We start from the raw sequence: 19,285 nt of genomic DNA on the forward strand, positions 1-19,285 counted from the left end.
GTCTTTTTATCGTAAAACAAAAAAAAAAAAGAAGAAAAAAAAAACGGTGTTAAGGAGTATATTAATAAAGGCAAAATGTTCCTTGGATCCTGTTTAAAGCACCATTATGCTCAGTTCTGCTGAAATTCGAGAAATTGGATTAAAAGTTAGCCTTTCTCCAGATGACTGAGGCGAGTTGGGATCTTTTAAATGTTTTTCTGGAATTCTTAAATAATTACTGATATTCAGGTTTGCAGAACTCACATGTAAATTAAAAAAATACAAATCTTTCCACATGAATTGAAAGCTGTATCGTTTTCTATCCTCTTTATAACATCAAACTTCTTTCTAACACTTCTACACATTGTGGTTATAATGCCACAGAAGCAAAAGAGTTTGAGGCAAATTTATACCTTATTGCATAAGCACACACAGCAGTTTGCAAGAATTTAATTGACATCTCCAGCTGGCTCGCCACGAATACCAAATAACTTTTGACAGTCCCTTGAGAGGATTTATTCATCATCGTTTTTTTGCTCTATCCGGTAGAATCTGGTCGCTAGAAGGTCCTCCACCAGATACAGAAGAACACAGCTAAATATTAGGTGTCCTAAAAGCTCAAAGCATCTGCTATTTTCACTCTCAATGATAGTTTACCTAAAAAATGTTAGATATCAGCACTTTGGTTGCTTAATAAACAGTACCGGTTTCAATCGCCTGCACCCTGGGTCCCTGAGCAAGACCCTTAACCTCCCACACTGCTCCCTGAGCGCCACACAATGGCAGCCCACTGCTCCCCAAGGGGATGGGGTAAATTCAAAGGTAAATTTCTTCAGTGTGAGATCCGTGAACTTTCAATTACATTATTATTATTGTAAAGTTTCAGGACATAAATTGTTGTACAGTTAAGGGAAAACCTGCTAAAATGGTTATGACACACCTCAGCTGCACAGTGGTGCTGTAGCTCCAGGTTAACTTGCAGTGTGCATGTGTTGTGTCCTGATGATAATGCTAACATTTGCACTCTCCTCTGCTCCAGCGCACTAATTGATCCACCGCACCAACATGTACAGAGGAGGCCACACTGAAGAGCAAACCACCTGCCTCCCTTCAGTATCTATATAACACACGTCTCTCTCTATATGCAGCTCTAACAGGGCTCGCCTAAATCTGCACTTTATCCAGTCGAGTGTGCTTTAACCAGCCTAATATGAGTTTGAAATCTCAACTAAGAGGTTTCACGTAATTAAGAGAAAAAGGACTTTCTATTTAGCGTACTTTAACAGATGTAAACCCGAATATTAAAGACACATTAGGTGTTTAGGGTCCTTTAACCATTGCAGAGGAGCAAGAGTACAATCTTAAGATGGCAAGAGAGGGGATCGTTTGCACAGTAGTGGATCGCGCCCCTCCCCCTCGCTAAGTGCTGCAGAGATGTGAGGGAATGTGTGTGTATGTGAGGATCTGAGCATAGGAAGAGGTGGGGGGGAAGGGGGAAAGAAAGTGTATGAGTGGAGGCAATTCCTATGGGTTAATGATGGTTAGAGATGAAACAGGGTACAGGAAATGGATAAGAGAGGTGAAGGTGTAGTGTAAGCTGGTAAAACGATGTCTGTCATATAGGAAGGTAAGGCTGGGGCTCTAACATGAGCAAATCTGAAGTTAAGTTGTTTTTTTTTCTTCATGTAAACTATGGAGAGATTAAAAATCTGTCAAGGCTAAATCCTCTGAGGATTTCTATCTTCTGTGTTTTTTTTCTAAGCTGATGTGCAGGCTGTGTTATCGGGGTGGCGGCCCGGCAGGGGGTGGGGGATTGATTGCCTGTAGTGATACAGTGGTTCAACCAAAAGGCGAGTTTCTCCAGAAGTCTCCCAGGAAAGAAAAAACATGCTTCTCTTCATGTGTCATGCTTATGAGATCCGACACACAGACTGCCCTATGTTGCCACTGTACTGCTGAAGCCCCTCATGCAGCGTCTCACATATACACAAAGTTAAGAATGCACAAAAATGCATAAAGATCAGGCTTTTTGTATGCACATAGACACACATTCTCTTCTCATTTCCCTAAGCCTGAAACAGCCGGAAGTAAGAGCAATCCTCCTTGGCTTTGACCCTGAATCTAAACACTGAGAGAGAAGGACATGGGACTAGGAAGTCCATAAAAATAGGACAAGTTGTCTCTGTAGAAAAATAAAGGAATTTCCAAAGGCTGATACTTTGTCTTTGGCACTTTTGAGAAGACAGCATATGTAAAAAAAATCTGATACTAAGATTAAAAGGCCAAACTAGAACTATAGAGTAAAGCACAAGTTCATCCGCATATAAGTTTAGCCATTCCGGGGTGGACCTGAGCCTGAATAGGGCCGTATTCCACCACCTCTCCATCGACGGTGATCATGCCCTGTTGTGAAATGGGCTCTAATCTCAGGGCCCTCACTTTTTCATACACAAGGTAGGGGCAACCGCACGCTAAGTGGGAACCTTTCTCCATGGCGAGGAAGAGACGCAAGAGGGCAGGCCGGGATATTCCTGCGGTCACATAAAACAGATGAATCAGACCATCGTCTGCCATCGCTCCAGGAACCGTCCACAGGTCCTCAGCCAGGTGGGACTGGTAAATAGCCAACACCAAAACAAAGTCCTCTTCATTGACCACGGTCCAGTTGTCAGGGACCGGCTGGTCTAGGCTGGGGAGGAGAGAATCTACAGGCGATGCAGTTTTGTTGTTTCTGTGTGGCTCAAGAATGGTGTTGGTGATGACATTGGAGGATTTGGTGATGGAGTTTTGGTTTAGGTTCGTATCAATGCAATTTTTGAGAGAGCTCTTCTTTGGCGAAGCATTTGGAAGAAGGTGACAAGGTAGGGATGAACAGAGAGAGGGCTTCTTAGGGGTGGACGGAGGGTCCTTCCCACTCCCTTTTGGAGGTTTCAGTGTTTCCTTAGCAGGTAAGTACGCCAACCTGCCCTGATATACTCTGAGGGAGGCCAGACGCACCAGGGTGCCCATCAGGAAGCGGATAGGTCCCACATGACGATACTTCTCGCTCTCGATATCTACATCTGCCACGAAGCCCCAAGCCAAGGAGAGGAAGGAGAACAGACGCTGTCTGGAGGCCAAATGGACGGACACCAAGTCAAGGGAGCTAACTAGACCTTTGCACAGCATGAATCCACAGCTCAGGAGCAGCTCCTCGTTCCAGGCTGGGGGCGACCTGTTGATCATTACAAAAAAAAACAATTAAAAAAAGGTAATACAGCAATGCCAATATGCAATAATGCAGATATCTTATTTAGCATCGCCTTATTCAACTATGTAAAGACTAAACTAAACAAAGAAAAACCATTTAACCACTATTGTTACTAGTGTTGCACCGATACCAGTATCGGGCAGGGCCCCGATCCAGCACTAAATTGGTGGTATCGGTATCGGCGAGTACCAACAAATGGGGCAACGATACCATTTTGAGAGCCTAAAGTTTATTCAATTACTGTCACCCATTCCAGGTAGGCAATAAAAAGTTCTACTGCATTCAGTTTGTATTGGTCGTTTTGCTTCACTAAGCCATAATGGCAATTATTTTACATCCAAGTAGTATGCAGTTTTTCATATATACACACACACATCAATTTCAAACAGATGGTATTGATATCGGCCAATACTGCACAGCCAGGTATTGGGGCCAAAAAATGGCATCGGCGCAACACTAATTGTTACCAAAAGAAAATATTCCTTACGGTGAAAAATATGTTTAAGGTATTTTTTCAATTAAACTAAACATATTCTTAATTGATCAAAGAAGAGATATTGTATGATTTAGTTCTCTATCTCAGGCAGAAAAACAACTGAACAGCCTCGTTTTCTTAGTACAGTAATTATGCCACACTTACAGTGTAAATTGGGATTTTGCATTTAGGAATACTATTATTTTTAACTACCGCACCTAAGTAGCCGAGGTACCTTTTGACCTTTTACAAGAATAACTACTATCTCCACAGACAGCTTCCAAATTTCTATGTTAGACTCTACAGATTAAACGGTAACGACTACTTCCAGGTATCATGCTCAGAAAAGGCCCTTAACCCCACACTGCTCCCTGGGCACCACACAGTGGCAGCCCACTGCTCCCCAAGGGGATGGGTTAAATGCAAAGGTCAATTTCTCCAGTGTGAGATCAATAATAAATAATAAAAAAAAATATGTTCAATTATTTATCATTATATAATTGTCTCCAATATAGCTTAGTCAAGAGAAACACGACCAGAGGATGTGCAAGAAGCTTTGTCCACATTAGTCAGAGCTTGTTAAATTAAGTTCTTATACTTTTTGCTGCAAATTATGGTTTTTGGGCCTTTTTTTTTATAATATTCTCTGGGTCAGAATCAAAAATTACCTGCCAGGAGAGTTTGTGCCTCCAAGTGACTTTTCCGACAGTGTGCAGCTGCTGTGCAGATACTTCCCAGTCTGCTAAGCTACTAAGAACGACTGAGGAAGCACAGGAACCAAAGTTGAGGTCTGTTTAAAATTGTATCTGGACCGCAAAGTAGGCACTCTGTTAGCTGTTTTGGTGTTAGAAGATGATGGAACAAATCTGGTTAAAGCACTTTGAATTAATCTCTTTTAAGCCTCAGAGGGACAAGGAAGCTTAGGTCAGCTTTTAATGAACTAAAACTACATTATGATCATTAAATTTCTTATTCATAAAGCATTCCCTCTTGGTTATAGTAGAATTATTGTTGGTATCTCTGTTTTATATATGTTGTTTCTTCTTGCAAAATGAAATTATTAGGAATGAACATTAGTTTTACCAATAATAGATCAAATCTATTATGTTAAATATGGTTTCATTTTATTTTAATGCTATCCCTGATTGATTTGTAAAGAGTTTTGCGATGCCAAGTAATTTTTGATCAGAACAGTACAGGCCGCTTCCACATGGCATCAAAGATTACCTTGCAAGCAAGATTCCCCAAAATACATCATGCCAGATGCCAATAGATGCATTAGCCTAGAATAAAAAATTTTCCAATGGAACCAGAAGCACCAGCGGATGTAGCGGTAGACTCAGCTATTTAGTCTGTTTTAGCTGGAATACACATCTATTTCAATTTGAAAAAGACACAATTTCTGCTTTTGGGGAGGAGAGAGATTTTTGCATAATCTGTATTATTGTAGGTTTCATTAAAGATGATTTCCATCTAGAAAGCTAATACCTATGCCACGTCAGTAAGGGGTGGGTTAAGGCTTAACAACGAACCCAAGAGAGAGAAAAGAGGAATTAATCTACCAAACACAACAGAGAAGCAAAACGTCTTGGACTAAAATCCACAATGAAGAGCTTCTGTAGCACAACAGCAACTCTAAAGTCTACCATTGTTTTTAAGTGCATGCGGGTTAAAGGAGAGGGGAGTCTGTTTCTTATGTGCAAACATGCCAGTTTGAAATAATAATGGTTTCCAAACAGAGCCGCTCTAAAGAAAGACTTCAAACCTTCACTCTGTTGGAACAGGTTTGATTAAATACTGTTTTTGCTGCCACTTGGTCTGGGCAGGATCCCTTAAGGCCAATTTATGCTTCTGACGCATAGCCTCTGCAACCGTCAAACCTGTCTCTGTGGGAAACCACGCCCCCTGCACAGAGGTTCTGCAACCGTTGTCGCACACCTCAAAAAAATCCTGACTAAGCATCGGGCGGTCACGAACCCACGCAAACCTCAAGCGGCAGTGCGCAGACAAAAAGCAGCTGTGATTGATCCTTGGTACGCTGTCTGTGTGGTCATCCTTCTCGATTCGGTGCCGGGGTGCGCCATTTTTAAAAAACGAGGAACAACTACAATCGACAACCTACGCGTCCTCCCTTTTACTTTTTGCAGACTCCATTAACAGAACCTGTTCCTCTTTGATGTCTAGCAACACTAGATCCATCTCTGTGACCGTGATATCTTGCAGACGCACCATTGTTGTTTTGGAAGATAAACACTCCTGCCAGCGCCGCTGAAGTTCTCGTGACCATCCTTTGAAGTTCTCGAATAGGCTCCCCTTGCGCTTTGGCGGAAAACTGCTGTGCATCCCTAGAAATTCCAGATCAACGGGGCAGAAGCATGCCAGCAAAACTGAATCGCAACCAGACCCAAGCGACATTTTTTGATGTGTGCGGTTGCAGAAGTCTTATCTGCCCTTTATCCGACCAAGACATTGGTTTGGTGGGCTACATCCAAACCCAACTTCATCTGGAAGTGGCTGTGGTTTCTTTTGCTTTATTGCATTAGTGGGATATGGAGTGGAATTAATCGCCTTTTGTTTAGTAAAGTGCCTTGAGATGAGATTTGCTGGGAACTGGCACAAACTAAACTGAATTAGGAAGGAATTTACTGGTTTGACAAATTTTTCTAAAGACTAAACAGATCATGCTAAAAATCTAAAAACATGGGCAGAGCTCAAAGATAATGGACAGTTGTTGCCCTGTGTGAAAATAAAATAAAAGTAGATATCAGGCTAGACATCTCAGTCATTCCATGTGTCTGTTTAGAATAATACAATAAAACTAAGAGTGTGTGATTCAAAGTGTTCTGCTGGATCAGGACAGGGTTCTTTATCAAAGGAAATTACTCATTGTCTTTATTTATTTTCTCATATATAAGGATCAACTGATGTCAGTTATTGTTCAGGTTCAATGTAGTATGAGCGATCAGATAATCCATATCCAAATTAATCAAAAAAATACAGAAACCCATCTGTACTGTTATGAGATCCAGGAATATATTTGGAGGAGGGTACATTTTAATTCACAAAACAAGACTTTAAAGGTGCTTTGTGAGCTCAACTAATCTTATAATTTGGTCATTCTTGAGACATTTGAACCAGTTTTCTCAGTTCTGAGACAGTGGAACACAAATGTGGTATTCTGCATGTTAAATGCTGTAGTCTTTTTTTCCTATGACATGTCTTCCTCTTATTGACACATAAACTATGGATCTGAAAAAACAAATAGTCATCCAAATTATAAGATCCATAGATCGGCAAATCTAAGTTGTTTTGGACACATCCAGTGCCCTAACATGCCATAAAGCAGATGTACTCAGGAGATTTTTGCACATCAGTGATGCTTCTGTGAAATTCTGCCAACATCCAGTCAGCAGACGGGGATGAAAACCTGGACATGTGCTGGGTCAACATAAAGCGTGAATTTCTAAACCTCTTACATCATTGCTTTGAGAGTTTATGCAACCAGAAATGAACTTCTGCTGCACAGCAGAACAGTCCCAGCAGCTCCCCTCCCCTGAGGAACAATAAGCCCAGTCAGCCTTTACTATAATTACAAAGGAAGGAGATAAATGTCTTTTATAAACTAAAAAGGGACCAGCTTTAGCCCTGTTAGCCTTTGCATTTAAATGACTCATTAAAAGATGGACTCACTGCGAGTAGTGGTGGACGGACGCGGCCAGGGCATTGCCAGAGCCACCTGGTAGGATACCTAAAGGAGTCTGGATGGCTTGCTGCCAATCTTCACGCTCCATCAAACCATTTATCACCTGAGAAAACAGGGAAAAAAACGACAAAAATATGAGCTTTGGTTCCAAACTAAGACGTTTTTCTTATCTGGTAGCATTAAATTTCCAGGGTGACCAGATGGTACTACGGCTGAGGACAAAAATAATTTCTGGATGACTGCAGTGGGTTTTTTTAAGCAGCAACCCCACCACCTGATCTCCTTTATTATGTTCGATAAATTAAAATTTAATATCCCTATTCCAATAATGGCTGAAAATAGAAACCTGAGTTATAAGGCTGATCCAAGACCCACTGATAATGAATCTTTAGCATTAATGGGCAGAAAAGTGCTGTATACCTCAAACAGCAGCCCGTCACCAGACATGATAACCAGTGCGTCCCACTGCGACAGGTCAGCCTTCCTCACCAGCTCTCTTGCGTGGTTCTGGTGCTCTAATAAAGAGAAGAAATGTTAAAGTAAACTGCAAGACAAAGCAGAAAACCCAGCAGAATGTAGGACAAGGTGACAAAGTGATGATAAAAATGGGTATAAGGCAGAGAAAAAGACATGTTCCTGTCATTGCTGCAGGCTCTGGAGGGGGGATCAGGGAGATTAGGCAGAAAAGGGATTCAATTTCCTCTTATTGGAGCAGACATATCACATTAGCTCATCCAGAGGCTACTCAGCGGCTCCCAGCCAGCTTAGCCAGCCTGCAAACATCTGTGACAGAGCGAGTGGGGAGCATGTGGTCGCATTTTGTTAAATGTGCTGGTAAAGAAGTTGACTATTTGTTCAGCCTAGTTTTGTTGGCTGTGTCCTTGAGCTGGTCCCTGCACTGAAGGTCTCTGTGGGCTCATCCTGCCAGCATTAAAATCTAGCCCTGCCAGACGAGACTCCCCTGTGTAGTCGCGTGTGGAAAATAGAAACAGCTTTAGAGAGGAAGGGACGGCCGACACGCAGCTGAGAGGCACGGATGTGCAGCCACTATGATGGAAAATATTCCTCCTGAAGTATTGATCAACACTCTTCTTTTACTTTCCCAGCCTCTACATGGCCCCCAGACCTTCATACTCCTATGCTGGCTGCGAGCTGGACGCACTAGTGCTGGTGATGCAGGGCTGTGTTGACAGGAGTAACTCTACTGCACAGCTGACTCAACATTTCTGACCTGCAAGAGTGATGGTTTACTTCTCAGATTCTTATTTATTGAAAAGGTCAATAGAAAACCAAACATAAAGTCTGTGTAAAGTAAAAGATCTTATTTTGATTTTTTTTATAGGTTTTTAATCATATTTACAAAAATCTTCTGGTCAGATTTTACAACTAGAAAAAGAAAGAAAGTTGTTTTTTAAATGAAGAAATCTCTCCCCACTGAAAAGTATATCCATGTACTGGTAAATATATGTAAGTTTAAGGCCTTTATTTGCATGAATCACTGCATCCATACAAGTTGGAAATCAGCCTCTAGCTCTGCTGATATATAATAAAAGCCCAGGTTGCTTTGAAAGCAGGCCTCCATGCTTCTAGATTCAACCCAGTCTCTTGGGAAAATGTACCTCGACTACGTTGGTCCACACTGCAAAACGTAGTAGAGGTACATTAATGGCCATTTTTTTGTGGTACTGTTACATTTCTTCTGCAGTGTGGACCAACGTACATTTTCCCATGAGACTGGGTTGCTAGATTGCATGCCTGTGTCCTGTCAGATCAGCATACCCCTTCAAACCAGCATGCCTTTAGTAAATACCCGTTTATCCCTCTAGATTTGTACGAAAAATATACTTTAAACTCAACAGGCATGTATCCCTTTAGTCATGTACAAAAAAACTAATTTATTACTTCCTTTTCGGTGCTTTTTTAATATAGCTATCTGATCTTTAATTGTTTTTTTTGTACAGTACTAAAGGGGTACAACGGGTAGTTTAAAGAGCATTTTTCGTTCGAAACTAAAGCGCTAAACGGGACTAGCATACCCGTATGCAAATCTGACATCGTTGTCCGGCTGATATTCTTTTTTATTTTGTTGGTATTGGTCGATAAATGCTTTGTAGCTTCATTCATGCATTTAGCAGCCATGCCTAGAGATTAGGTGAAGCGTTTGCATTGCAGCTCCTTCCATTTTCTATTCATTGTAGGGCTGCAAATAATTATTGATGATGATTATTGATGATTATTTTGCAAATCCATTAATCTGTCCATTCTTTTTTTGATTAATTGATCTATAATTGGATAGACAAATGTTCCTAAGAGAAGACTTTTTACAAAATTAAACCAGGTAAACTAAAACTTTTCCACTTGAGGAGTTCTGGATAGAGCATATTGATGGACGAAAATGTTTTTTTATTCTTAACTGCAAAATGTTTATTTATTTATTTTTTTTTTTACAATTGTCAGGTAAAGGCATGTATTACAGTTTTTATACTCCAGTTAATGATTAATCAATTACTAAATTAGTTGAAAAATATTTTGCTAATTGATTAATCATGGTTCATTTGATTAATTGTTTCAGCTCCGATCCATTTTTAATGTTTTGTTTTAAATTTGTTAATAAATGTTTCTCTTTTTGATCACAATAAGACTTCTGCAGCAGTTGTATCCTTCTGATTTCTATCATGTAAATAGAGGAAAACAAACCAATACTGGCCTGAAATATCAGCAGCACACATCCAGGGATCCGTTAGACTGATGAAAAGATCATCGGCATTGGAATCAGCCTTATAACCTGCATCCATTCATTTTTACTTTAAATCATTGCAATATGTGAAGGTCTCATACTGGGCTTCACAGAACTTGGATTATCTGCTTCTCTGCTCTTTCTTTGCACTCTGGTACCTTGATTCCTAAATAAAAAGCTAGATTAACTTCTATATGAAATAGGACATTAAGCCACAGAGCAACAGTCATGACTTTTTCCTTCTTTGCCAAGCTATGATGCATCAGACTTTTCCTCTTGTTCTGAACTGGCTTAACAAAAGGCACAACATGGCAACGGTCCATATTCTGGTTAAACCAGTGTGACACCAGCAGAAGTCCACACCTTGTGAAATTTGACAAAAACTCTGAAATGAACATTAAGTCACAATCCTCTCAAGCTTCCTGGCGGGCCTCTTTGAGCCATGATATCTGCAATAGATACACACTTCTGTTACATTTTATATAGTTGTACCTTTAAAGATACGTTTGGCCATAGGATTATGTGTGTTTTAAACTGACTTTATAAAATGAATATACTTTCCCATAATAATCTAATTTACTGAGATGGACCTGCCTTTAACTCTTTAGTTGTCATTTCTACAATTTAAAAGTCTTTCTGCAGAATCCAACACGTATTTTAAACTTCTGGCAAGTTTTTCAAGTGCTGGCGGCTGGCCCATAGAGGGCGCCGCCCCACACCCAATGACCCTGATTAAGACGTAAAAAAAAAATATTATTATTATTTATAATTTATTTTTAAATTAAAATGTAAAATATTTTGAAATATATCTATATATAGTTTTTAGATGTGTAAGATAAATATTTAACCTTTAATGACTAGTGAAGCGTCATTCCATTTTTCGTCGGATTGGTGACTTATTTCTAGCCTGACGTAGTCCGACTCAATTCTAGTCAGAATATGAGTCTGATACTGCTCCATAGAGCTGTGATTATGGGGCGTGTTTTGAACGAACCAGGAAAAAAATGCCTCTGCACTCAATTGGATAGACCTACAACCAATAAGAGCAACGGAGTGCGTGACGTATGTTAAGCCACGCATAGTTGTTGTCAACAAAAATCAAAGCGTGCAGTTTCACGCCTAGAATAAGAAGATGAGCCTTGATCGCGTTTCTCTGTTCCTCTTTTAAAATTAATTTGCTGTCGATATCTTCTAGAACAGACCTAATAGCAGAATCTACTCACCTAAACTCTCCAGCGGCAGCCATTATTGTTGTCACCCAAGCGCGCTTTGGTCACGTGGTTGATAACGTTACTCTTGATCATCTGTCCATCATCGTATAAAGCCCGCCCTGACAATTTGATTGGATCGCCTGACAGTGGGCTTTAATACTCGCGCTACTATGGAGCAGAGCCAGACCGAACTTCCCCGAACTCAAACCTTGTGGGCGGGACTAAGTTTGGACTGGCACCCAGGCTAACTTATTTCAGCCCTTGGGCGCAAAAATCTTTGCCCATTGACTCTCGTTAAACGTTGTGTCACAAACTTATCCATTCCGGAAGCACGAGCCGTTCTGCGCATACGCAATCAGCTCATTTGCGCATGCGCATCCAGATATACATTCGGGTCGCCCTAGATTTTATTTTGTAAAAAGACCTCCCCAAAAATAGTAAGCGTAGTAAAATCTAATGTGTTAAAGGTTAATAATGTATTTCCTGAGAGAATAAATGCTTTAAAATCCTTTCTGTTTTATCAGTGGTCTCTGCTCGATCTGCAACGGAAATGGGATCCTACGCTACTTCCAGCGGCTAACTTTTTCAGTCTTTTTTTAACTTTCTATTTTTGTTTTGTTTTAACCTTATGTTATATAGTGCGTAATCTAAAGAAAGAAAAAACTAAAACGCGGATAAACATGGTTTAATCATATTTTGCTGGATTCCTCTGAGCATGTCTGATGATGACATCAGAGAAGCAGTTTAACGAAGAAAATGGAAAAAGCATAAAAATTGTCTCACAAAAGTCATAAAACATTTTTTAAAGATGTGTATTAGCATTATTTAGTGGATAGAAATAAGTAGTTTTAGTACTAGGGCTGGGAATTTTAGCCAAAGTCCTGAATCTATTCGATTTTGATTCATACAGTTCTAAATCGATTCATTTCGATTCGATCTGTTTTTACAATAATGAAAGTGGTTCAACTGTGTTTCAAAATACTAATGCATTTAATTTTTTCCTGTCATATTAAACTTAAAGTGCAAACTTGTAAATCAGACAGTTTAAACTTGAGGTGTGAACAAAGCTGTCTCAAACGTGCAAACTTGTTTGTGAAAAGTGAAAAGGTGAAGCCTTAATCGAGCGAGCAGACGTGACTCAGCAGACATGCATGAACTGCATTAACTTCACTGCACAAACCATATTTGCAGCATTGTCTGTAACAACTACAGGGTGTTTTCTGGTCAGCCTATTTGTTAATGTCTTCAGTCAACCTATTAGCTATATTTGCAGCTATCAGGTCATCTTGAATGCATCTTTCCTGCTCATTTGAATGTGAACGTCACACGCGTCACTATAAAACTAATCGATCTCATTCCCTAGACATCGATTTTGCAAAAATTTAAAGGAATCGAATAAATCGATTATTTTACCCAGCCCCATTTAGTACCATAATTACATTATTTATGGAAACCCGCATGTAACTGTTCTCGCATGCGCAGGACGGATCGTGCTTCTGGGACGGATCAGGTAGTTATTAGTTATTAGCACAAAGGCTTGGCTAACAGCATGTAGCTTTATTCTGCTTTCCCTGCCTCCTTATTCAAAAGTCAGGATCTGACCCAGCATGGGTAAAGAAAGGTAGAACCGATTTAAGAAAAGGCAAAGAAGAAAGATCAATCTGGAATTCACATGGAAAATAATATAATATTGTGTATTTTTGCTAGATGTGTGTTAGTTTGCATAGTTCCCGGTAAAGTTCCTGGTAAATAAACTCATTCTCAACACATTTTCATATATTAAAAAAAGTATAAAGCTGACCAATAGCTTCTCCATTATTAAAGTGGCATATTGTCTTTTTTAGGTTTGTGACACAATATTGGACCATGCAAAACAAAGATTTGCCTTCACAAAGCCTCAGAAAGGCAAGATTTATGTTCAAAAGTTAAGCCTATGCATGAAATCATGTTTTTTTTATGAAGTGTTTTCATAAAGTTTTTGTTGTTGGCATTCATATAAATATACTGGTATGACAACTTAGTATACGTTTGATTGTTTTTTGGTATACGTCTATTTTGAATTTATAGCCCCCCCTGGAGAAACTCCACCAGCCCCCACTGCTTTCAAGCAAGTCATTATTCTCTGGCCCAACTTTACTATTAAAGTCTCTGTTGAAGAAATTCTTGTTTTCATCACTTTTAAAACATATAATGAAATCTGAAGGCAAAGGAAGCTCATGGTTGTGCTTTTCACATTACAGTTTTTGTCCTGTCTGTCTAATCTTTCACAAGTAGCAAGAACTGAGTTTGATAAACAAAGGATAAAAAAAATTAAATCTGGGTCAAATTCTGTTCTTTTCTTTTTAAAAGCTGCAATTTGCTATAGATGCTACTGTCTTCTGCTTTACATGAGGTAAATCAAGGCAAAGACTTAAAGTGCTGGACTTGTAAAAGTGCAGGTTAACATGACACAGGCCTCCTGTCCATCCTGAGGCAAAAGCAGTTTGATACTCTCATCAAAAAGGCTTCCACTGACTAAAAGGGACTAAGATGAGTTCTCACAATTAATGCTGAAACCTATGACTCTGGAGCACCAGTGTCCTGTAATACCCCCTTGCTTTGTGTCCATCTATGTTCCTGTTCGTCAGCCTCAGTAATTAGGCTCATTGCTGACCCTCCTTCAGGTCCCAGGAGCCCATTAAGTATGTGCGAGCATGCCAGCGTACTTCTTCAAAGAGAAGAAAACCACACAAGCAGAGTTTCTGCTCCATCGCTCTGCTGCCTTCGCTGTCATAATCCGTCTCACGTCGAGCTGCAGGAGAGATCCAGCTGCATAATGCCGAGCTGATTCAAAAAGAGACGGTATTTTCATACCTATGAACCGTGGGTCGTCCCTACCAAAGGTAAGTTTGTACGGTAATACATCCAATTATTTTAAATTACAACTACAATAAGATAGATCATCAGCAAGTGGTGAATAATTGTAAGGTGGAAAGAAACTAAGACTTTTGTGTTTTTTTCTTGGAAGAAAATGTTTGCCATGGATTTGTATTTTGCTCCATTTTTAATTTGACAAACATAGATATAACCTGACCATAAGTAATGACTGTCAGAAAGTACCTACTAAGCAAATAAAGGCCACTCAATACAAATATGGCTGATCTGGGAAGACCTCAGATGTTTGCAAGATATTGTGGTAACAAACAGCCTGAGGAAAACCAAAGAAGACAGCAGACAGATGAAGGGCAAAACTGTGAAGGGTTTAAAAGAAAACCCCAACATTAAAACCTCTCAGAGAGTGCAACTGCAAACCTACTAAGACACAGCCGTCCATCTAAAGTACATTAATCAGAGAAACCATCAAGAAGTCAATGGCTAATTTAGGTGAGCTCCAGAAAGTCAGAGTTCAGGTGGAAGACTCTGTCAACAGGACAAACATTAGTTATGAGTTCCACAAATCCAGCTTTTGCAAAAAGATGGCAATATGGAAATTTATTATTGAGAGAAAATCCAAAAAATGTCTATTTGGATTTTACCACGGAATGGCTCCGGTCTGGTGACATCTTAATAAGATGGAGAGAGTAAAACACAGGTTAACTCTTTAACAGACTGTAGAGGACCTGAGTCAAAGGAGGAGGTCCACCTTTCAGCAGAATTACTCCTAAGCAAACATCAGGAGCAACAATACGTTGTTTATTCATTTGTTAGAAGGACACAGACAAATTCAATCCTTTATCATTGTGAAAAAAGTAAATATATATATATATATATATATATATATATATATATATATATATATATATATATATATATATATACATATATATATATATATATATATATATATATATATATATATATATATATATATATATATATATATTCTCTGTCTCTTTATATTGCTGCCCTTGTATTACATTAAAGTCCAATAAAATGCATCGAAGTTGGATGTAACTTGACATAATGTAAAAAAGATTAAGGGTTCTGAGCACTTTTACATAACTCTGTCTGTATGAGATGAAATGTGGATTATTTTATCCCAGATCTATAAATGAAGCTGTTCAGAATAACAGCTTCCTAGCAAAGAAAAATAGCCTTGGTTGCACAATCCTGTTAAAGGTCACAAGAAGGCATTTTCCAATCATAGTGAATATGCAGCAGATGGCGTGAATAGAATGAGAATTTAATTCTCTTGCTGTCTAGGAGCACATGACTTGAAAATTTGTGATCACAAAAACAATGCATAATTCCAGCAGAGATTAAAACTTGCTTGGAAGCATCGTCAGTTCGCCTCATGTTAGCGTGTGCGTAACTCCCAGCATGACCCAGTTCTCAGAACGCTCACGCTATGCTGTAGTGGAATTTTTAATCCTCTGTTTTATGCAAAGATAACCCCGGGAGGAGCAGCAGTAAAATGCATGTGGAAAACATATTTATAACTGACCTGTGATGACAAGGGTGTATGGGATGGATGCCTCTGTGAGCATGGCCTGTATGTGGCCGGTGAACAGCTGGAGAGCCTGCCCACGTCCGCTCTGGGGGTTCACCAGGATCATGGTTCTGCAAGGTCTCCTCAGCTCTGTATAGATCACACCTGACAGGCAGAAAGAGGATGAAGTGAGCAATGGACAGGGCGAAGAGGAGAAGACTATCCTAAAGGTACAGTGTGTAATAATAATTACAGGGATTTACTGATAGAAATTGAATATATTATCTACCTCTATGTTTGCCTTACCTTAGAAATTGCTATTTATAATTGCATAGGACTCACTTTGCATTTGTGCGCTACAGCAGCTCAGAGCTAAAAAACTAGTAAACATTGTTACCATTACGCTCAAATCGGACTGCATTAAGTTATATTCAGTCTTACACAGACTTATAGAATACTATATATAAAATAATCTATGTAAAGTAGATAATTAAAGTTTTTCTGAGCGGACTTGAATCTTTCTCTTGCCCTCAGTCCATGTTTGTTTTGTTCAGAGTGCCTAAACCAGGGGGAAGAATAACCTTGACAATAGAGGTAATGTAAGGCGGCGTTCCATAAGCAGGATGAGCCGGTCAGCTGTGCTGTCCTCCGTGGCTAAAGAACCACAGCGGCAGCTTGCTAGCTCAGGAAGAGAACTGAGGCTCAGTAGCTCGGAGAGGCCTGCCAGGAAACAGAGCACTGATGGCCCAGAGTGGCTAACCTGGTCCAGGCAAATTAGAGACTAACTGAGGAGGATTGAACTGGAACAGTTTAAGATGGGATTAGACCACTGGATGAAGAGGGGTCTGAAGGCAAGGGAGAGTGGCTACGGCTTACCATGAGGAGGACGGCCAGGGAAACAGAGCAGGAAGAAACTACGGCAAGCTAAGGCTAGCTGTTAGAAGTGGATGGGGGTCTGCTGAGGGTCGGACGAGCCTGTAGCTGAACTGGGCGTCGGAGCAGGATGAGAGAAAGGATCAGCTGGTCTGTATCTGTACTGGAGGTAGGATAAGAAACTGTCCTTTGAGGGCTAAATTATTAGGGATGCACAATATTGGGATTTTGGCCGATATCCGATATGCCGATGTTTTAAAACTCATGTAGCTGATAACCGATATCGATACTGATGTTAAAGCTGGACAAAAATAAGTAGTCATTGAAAATAGCAGTTTTGTTATCCATTTCTGATACTTTGCAAAATAATATACTCAAATATATTTTCATATGCTGATATCAAATAGATTTTTAAAAACGCGGTATTGATCTATTTTACTTTCAAAATCTCGTGAAATTTCATCGTTCTGTTACAAACTCTCAGGATATTTTGCAAATTCTTGTGAGATTTTGTTAGTAAAATAGATCGATACAGCGTCAATATATCAACATATAAAAATATGGCAAAATTTCGTGAATTTTCAGGGGATTTTGTAGCATAACGATGACATATAGCAATATTTCATTAGTAAAAGAGATTGATATGGTGTTTTTAAATGGCAATATATCAGCATATGAAGATATTGTGTTATTTTAAGGTATCAATATTTCTTCCCTCGTCTTTAGAAGTTTTTTAGTTTGTAAAAAAGAAGTTTTTGAGGAAGAAGTAGTATATATATATATATATATATTTATTTTATTTTTTTTTAGACTTTATAAACTCAGAAGCTGATCAAATATCGGGTTAAATATCGGTGGGGTGGCCGATGTCCGATATTCAGTTTTAAGGCCGATACCGATAGGGGGCCGATTATATCGTGCATCCCTATAAATTATTCTTTTTTTTAAAAGCTACATGCAAACCTCTTGAGAGCATTCCCAACTTCATCCTTTGTCAACTTTATTTTCTCTGTCTTCTTTTTGGGCGTTTCATGGTGCTGCAGTCTGACCATTACACATTGTTGCTTTAAAGAGTAAATAACTCTTACTTCTCTGGATATATGCATAGAAATGCAATGGGAGGTAAACATGCAAGAACCCTGCAGCAGGCAGCTGGGAGAAGACAGGGACAGACAGTACTCAGTTTGAATGTGACATCCTATAAAGAGACGGCTTACTCATGCATTTCACCTGGGATCTAAGCTATTATTTATGATCAATGCTGGGAAGTTTAAAATCCATGACAAAGGCAACCTGCTACTTGTGCCTTTTAAATAAACAATCAATTTCCAGAGAAAATAAAACATTTAGATAAGTGGGGTTTAACTAAAAGGGGTTGTTCTTGATCACCAAGACCCCTCTACACTTACTCTACACTTAATTCTGTAAGATAAAGCTTTGAAGATGTTTTTCCTCCCTTACTTTTCTCTCTGTCTGTTAGATACCCAGATAAAAAAGGATATTTACAGTTCTAGTTGTTTATAATGTTTTGTAGATACTGATGCTAATTTTGTAGCAATTTAAATGATTTAAGCACATCTGCCTTGCTGCCTTGCCACCAGGAACAGGTCCAACTTATTGCTGGCAATGCAGACCAGGCTCCTGCGCTGCTTGTACAGAGACCAGATGGCCCCCGACCCCATACTCCTGAAGCCGCCCCAAAAGAAACTACGAGGGACCTGGTTGAATGCCTAAAAAGCCTAAAAAAGTCTAAAAAGCACATGTGGACTGGTTGGGCAAAGTGCAATGAACCCTCGAGCACCCTGCATAGGGTGTAGATCTTGTCCACAGTTCCCAGACCGGGATGAAAACTCCACTGCTCCTCCTGAATTAGAGGTTCAACCATCAGCTCCTCTCCAGCACTCTGGCAAAGTCTGGCATAGGGGAGGCTGAAGAGTGTGATTCCCTATGGTTGGAACACTCTCAGATCCCCTTTCTTATGCAGATGGAATCACCACCCCTGTCTGCCAATCCAGAGGCACCATCCTGACCTCCATCCATTGAAAAGCCGTGTCAGCCAAGACAGCCTGACAACATCTAGAGCTCTAAGGTACTAAGGGCGGATCCTGGCCAACCCCAACTCCACCACCGTGGAGTTTTTTGACCACCTCGATGACTTCAGCCTGAGTGATGAACAAATCCGGCCCCAAGCAACCCTTCTCTTCTTCCACCACGAAAGTCTGTCAGATTGATAAGATCCTTAAAGTATTCCTTCCGATGTCCAAATACGTCGTCTTTCAGAGTCAGCAGCCTTCCACTGAAAACAGTGTTAGCAAACCACTGTTTTCCGCTTCGGAGATGCCGGAAGGTTAGCCAGAATGACTTTCAGGTCAACCGATAGTGTCAGGCTTTTTAAAGATCGGCGAATCGATGATCGGGCAGTAAACCTGTCATCAGTGCACCCCTGATTTCCACCTATAACCAACATGTTTTAGATAATAGTCCATAAAATACATTTTTTTTTTTGTTGTTGTTGCTTTTCTTCAATGGCAACTGAAATAAAGAAACTGCCTTACTGAGTTCAGTGAATAAGCAAACAGGTTTAAGATTAGTGGGGAGTGGTGACCTAGTGGTTTGGGCATTGTGCTTGGCATCCAGAGGTTTTGAGTT

General features: G+C 39.9%; 1 protein-coding gene across 1 annotated transcript in view; it reads right to left on the reverse strand.

Annotated features, from left to right (window-relative positions):
• Positions 1–479: 479 nt before the first annotated feature.
• LOC119793533 (sphingosine kinase 1) overlaps positions 480–19,285 on the reverse strand; it is a 33,910-nt gene continuing 15,104 nt past the window's right edge. The window contains exons 2-5 of the mRNA XM_038300735.1: positions 15,779–15,928; positions 7,828–7,922; positions 7,395–7,510; positions 480–3,193 (exon numbers count right to left, since the gene is read on the reverse strand). Coding sequence (XP_038156663.1) covers positions 2,293–3,193; positions 7,395–7,510; positions 7,828–7,922; positions 15,779–15,928 — 1,262 coding nt within the window. The 3' untranslated portion in view covers positions 480–2,292. The remainder of the gene's footprint in view (positions 3,194–7,394; positions 7,511–7,827; positions 7,923–15,778; positions 15,929–19,285) is intronic.

The sequence above is a fragment of the Cyprinodon tularosa genome, unplaced genomic scaffold (genome assembly GCF_016077235.1).
Source record: "Cyprinodon tularosa strain WSP-4 unplaced genomic scaffold, ASM1607723v1 ctg454, whole genome shotgun sequence".
Classification (NCBI taxonomy): Eukaryota; Metazoa; Chordata; class Actinopteri; order Cyprinodontiformes; family Cyprinodontidae; genus Cyprinodon; species Cyprinodon tularosa.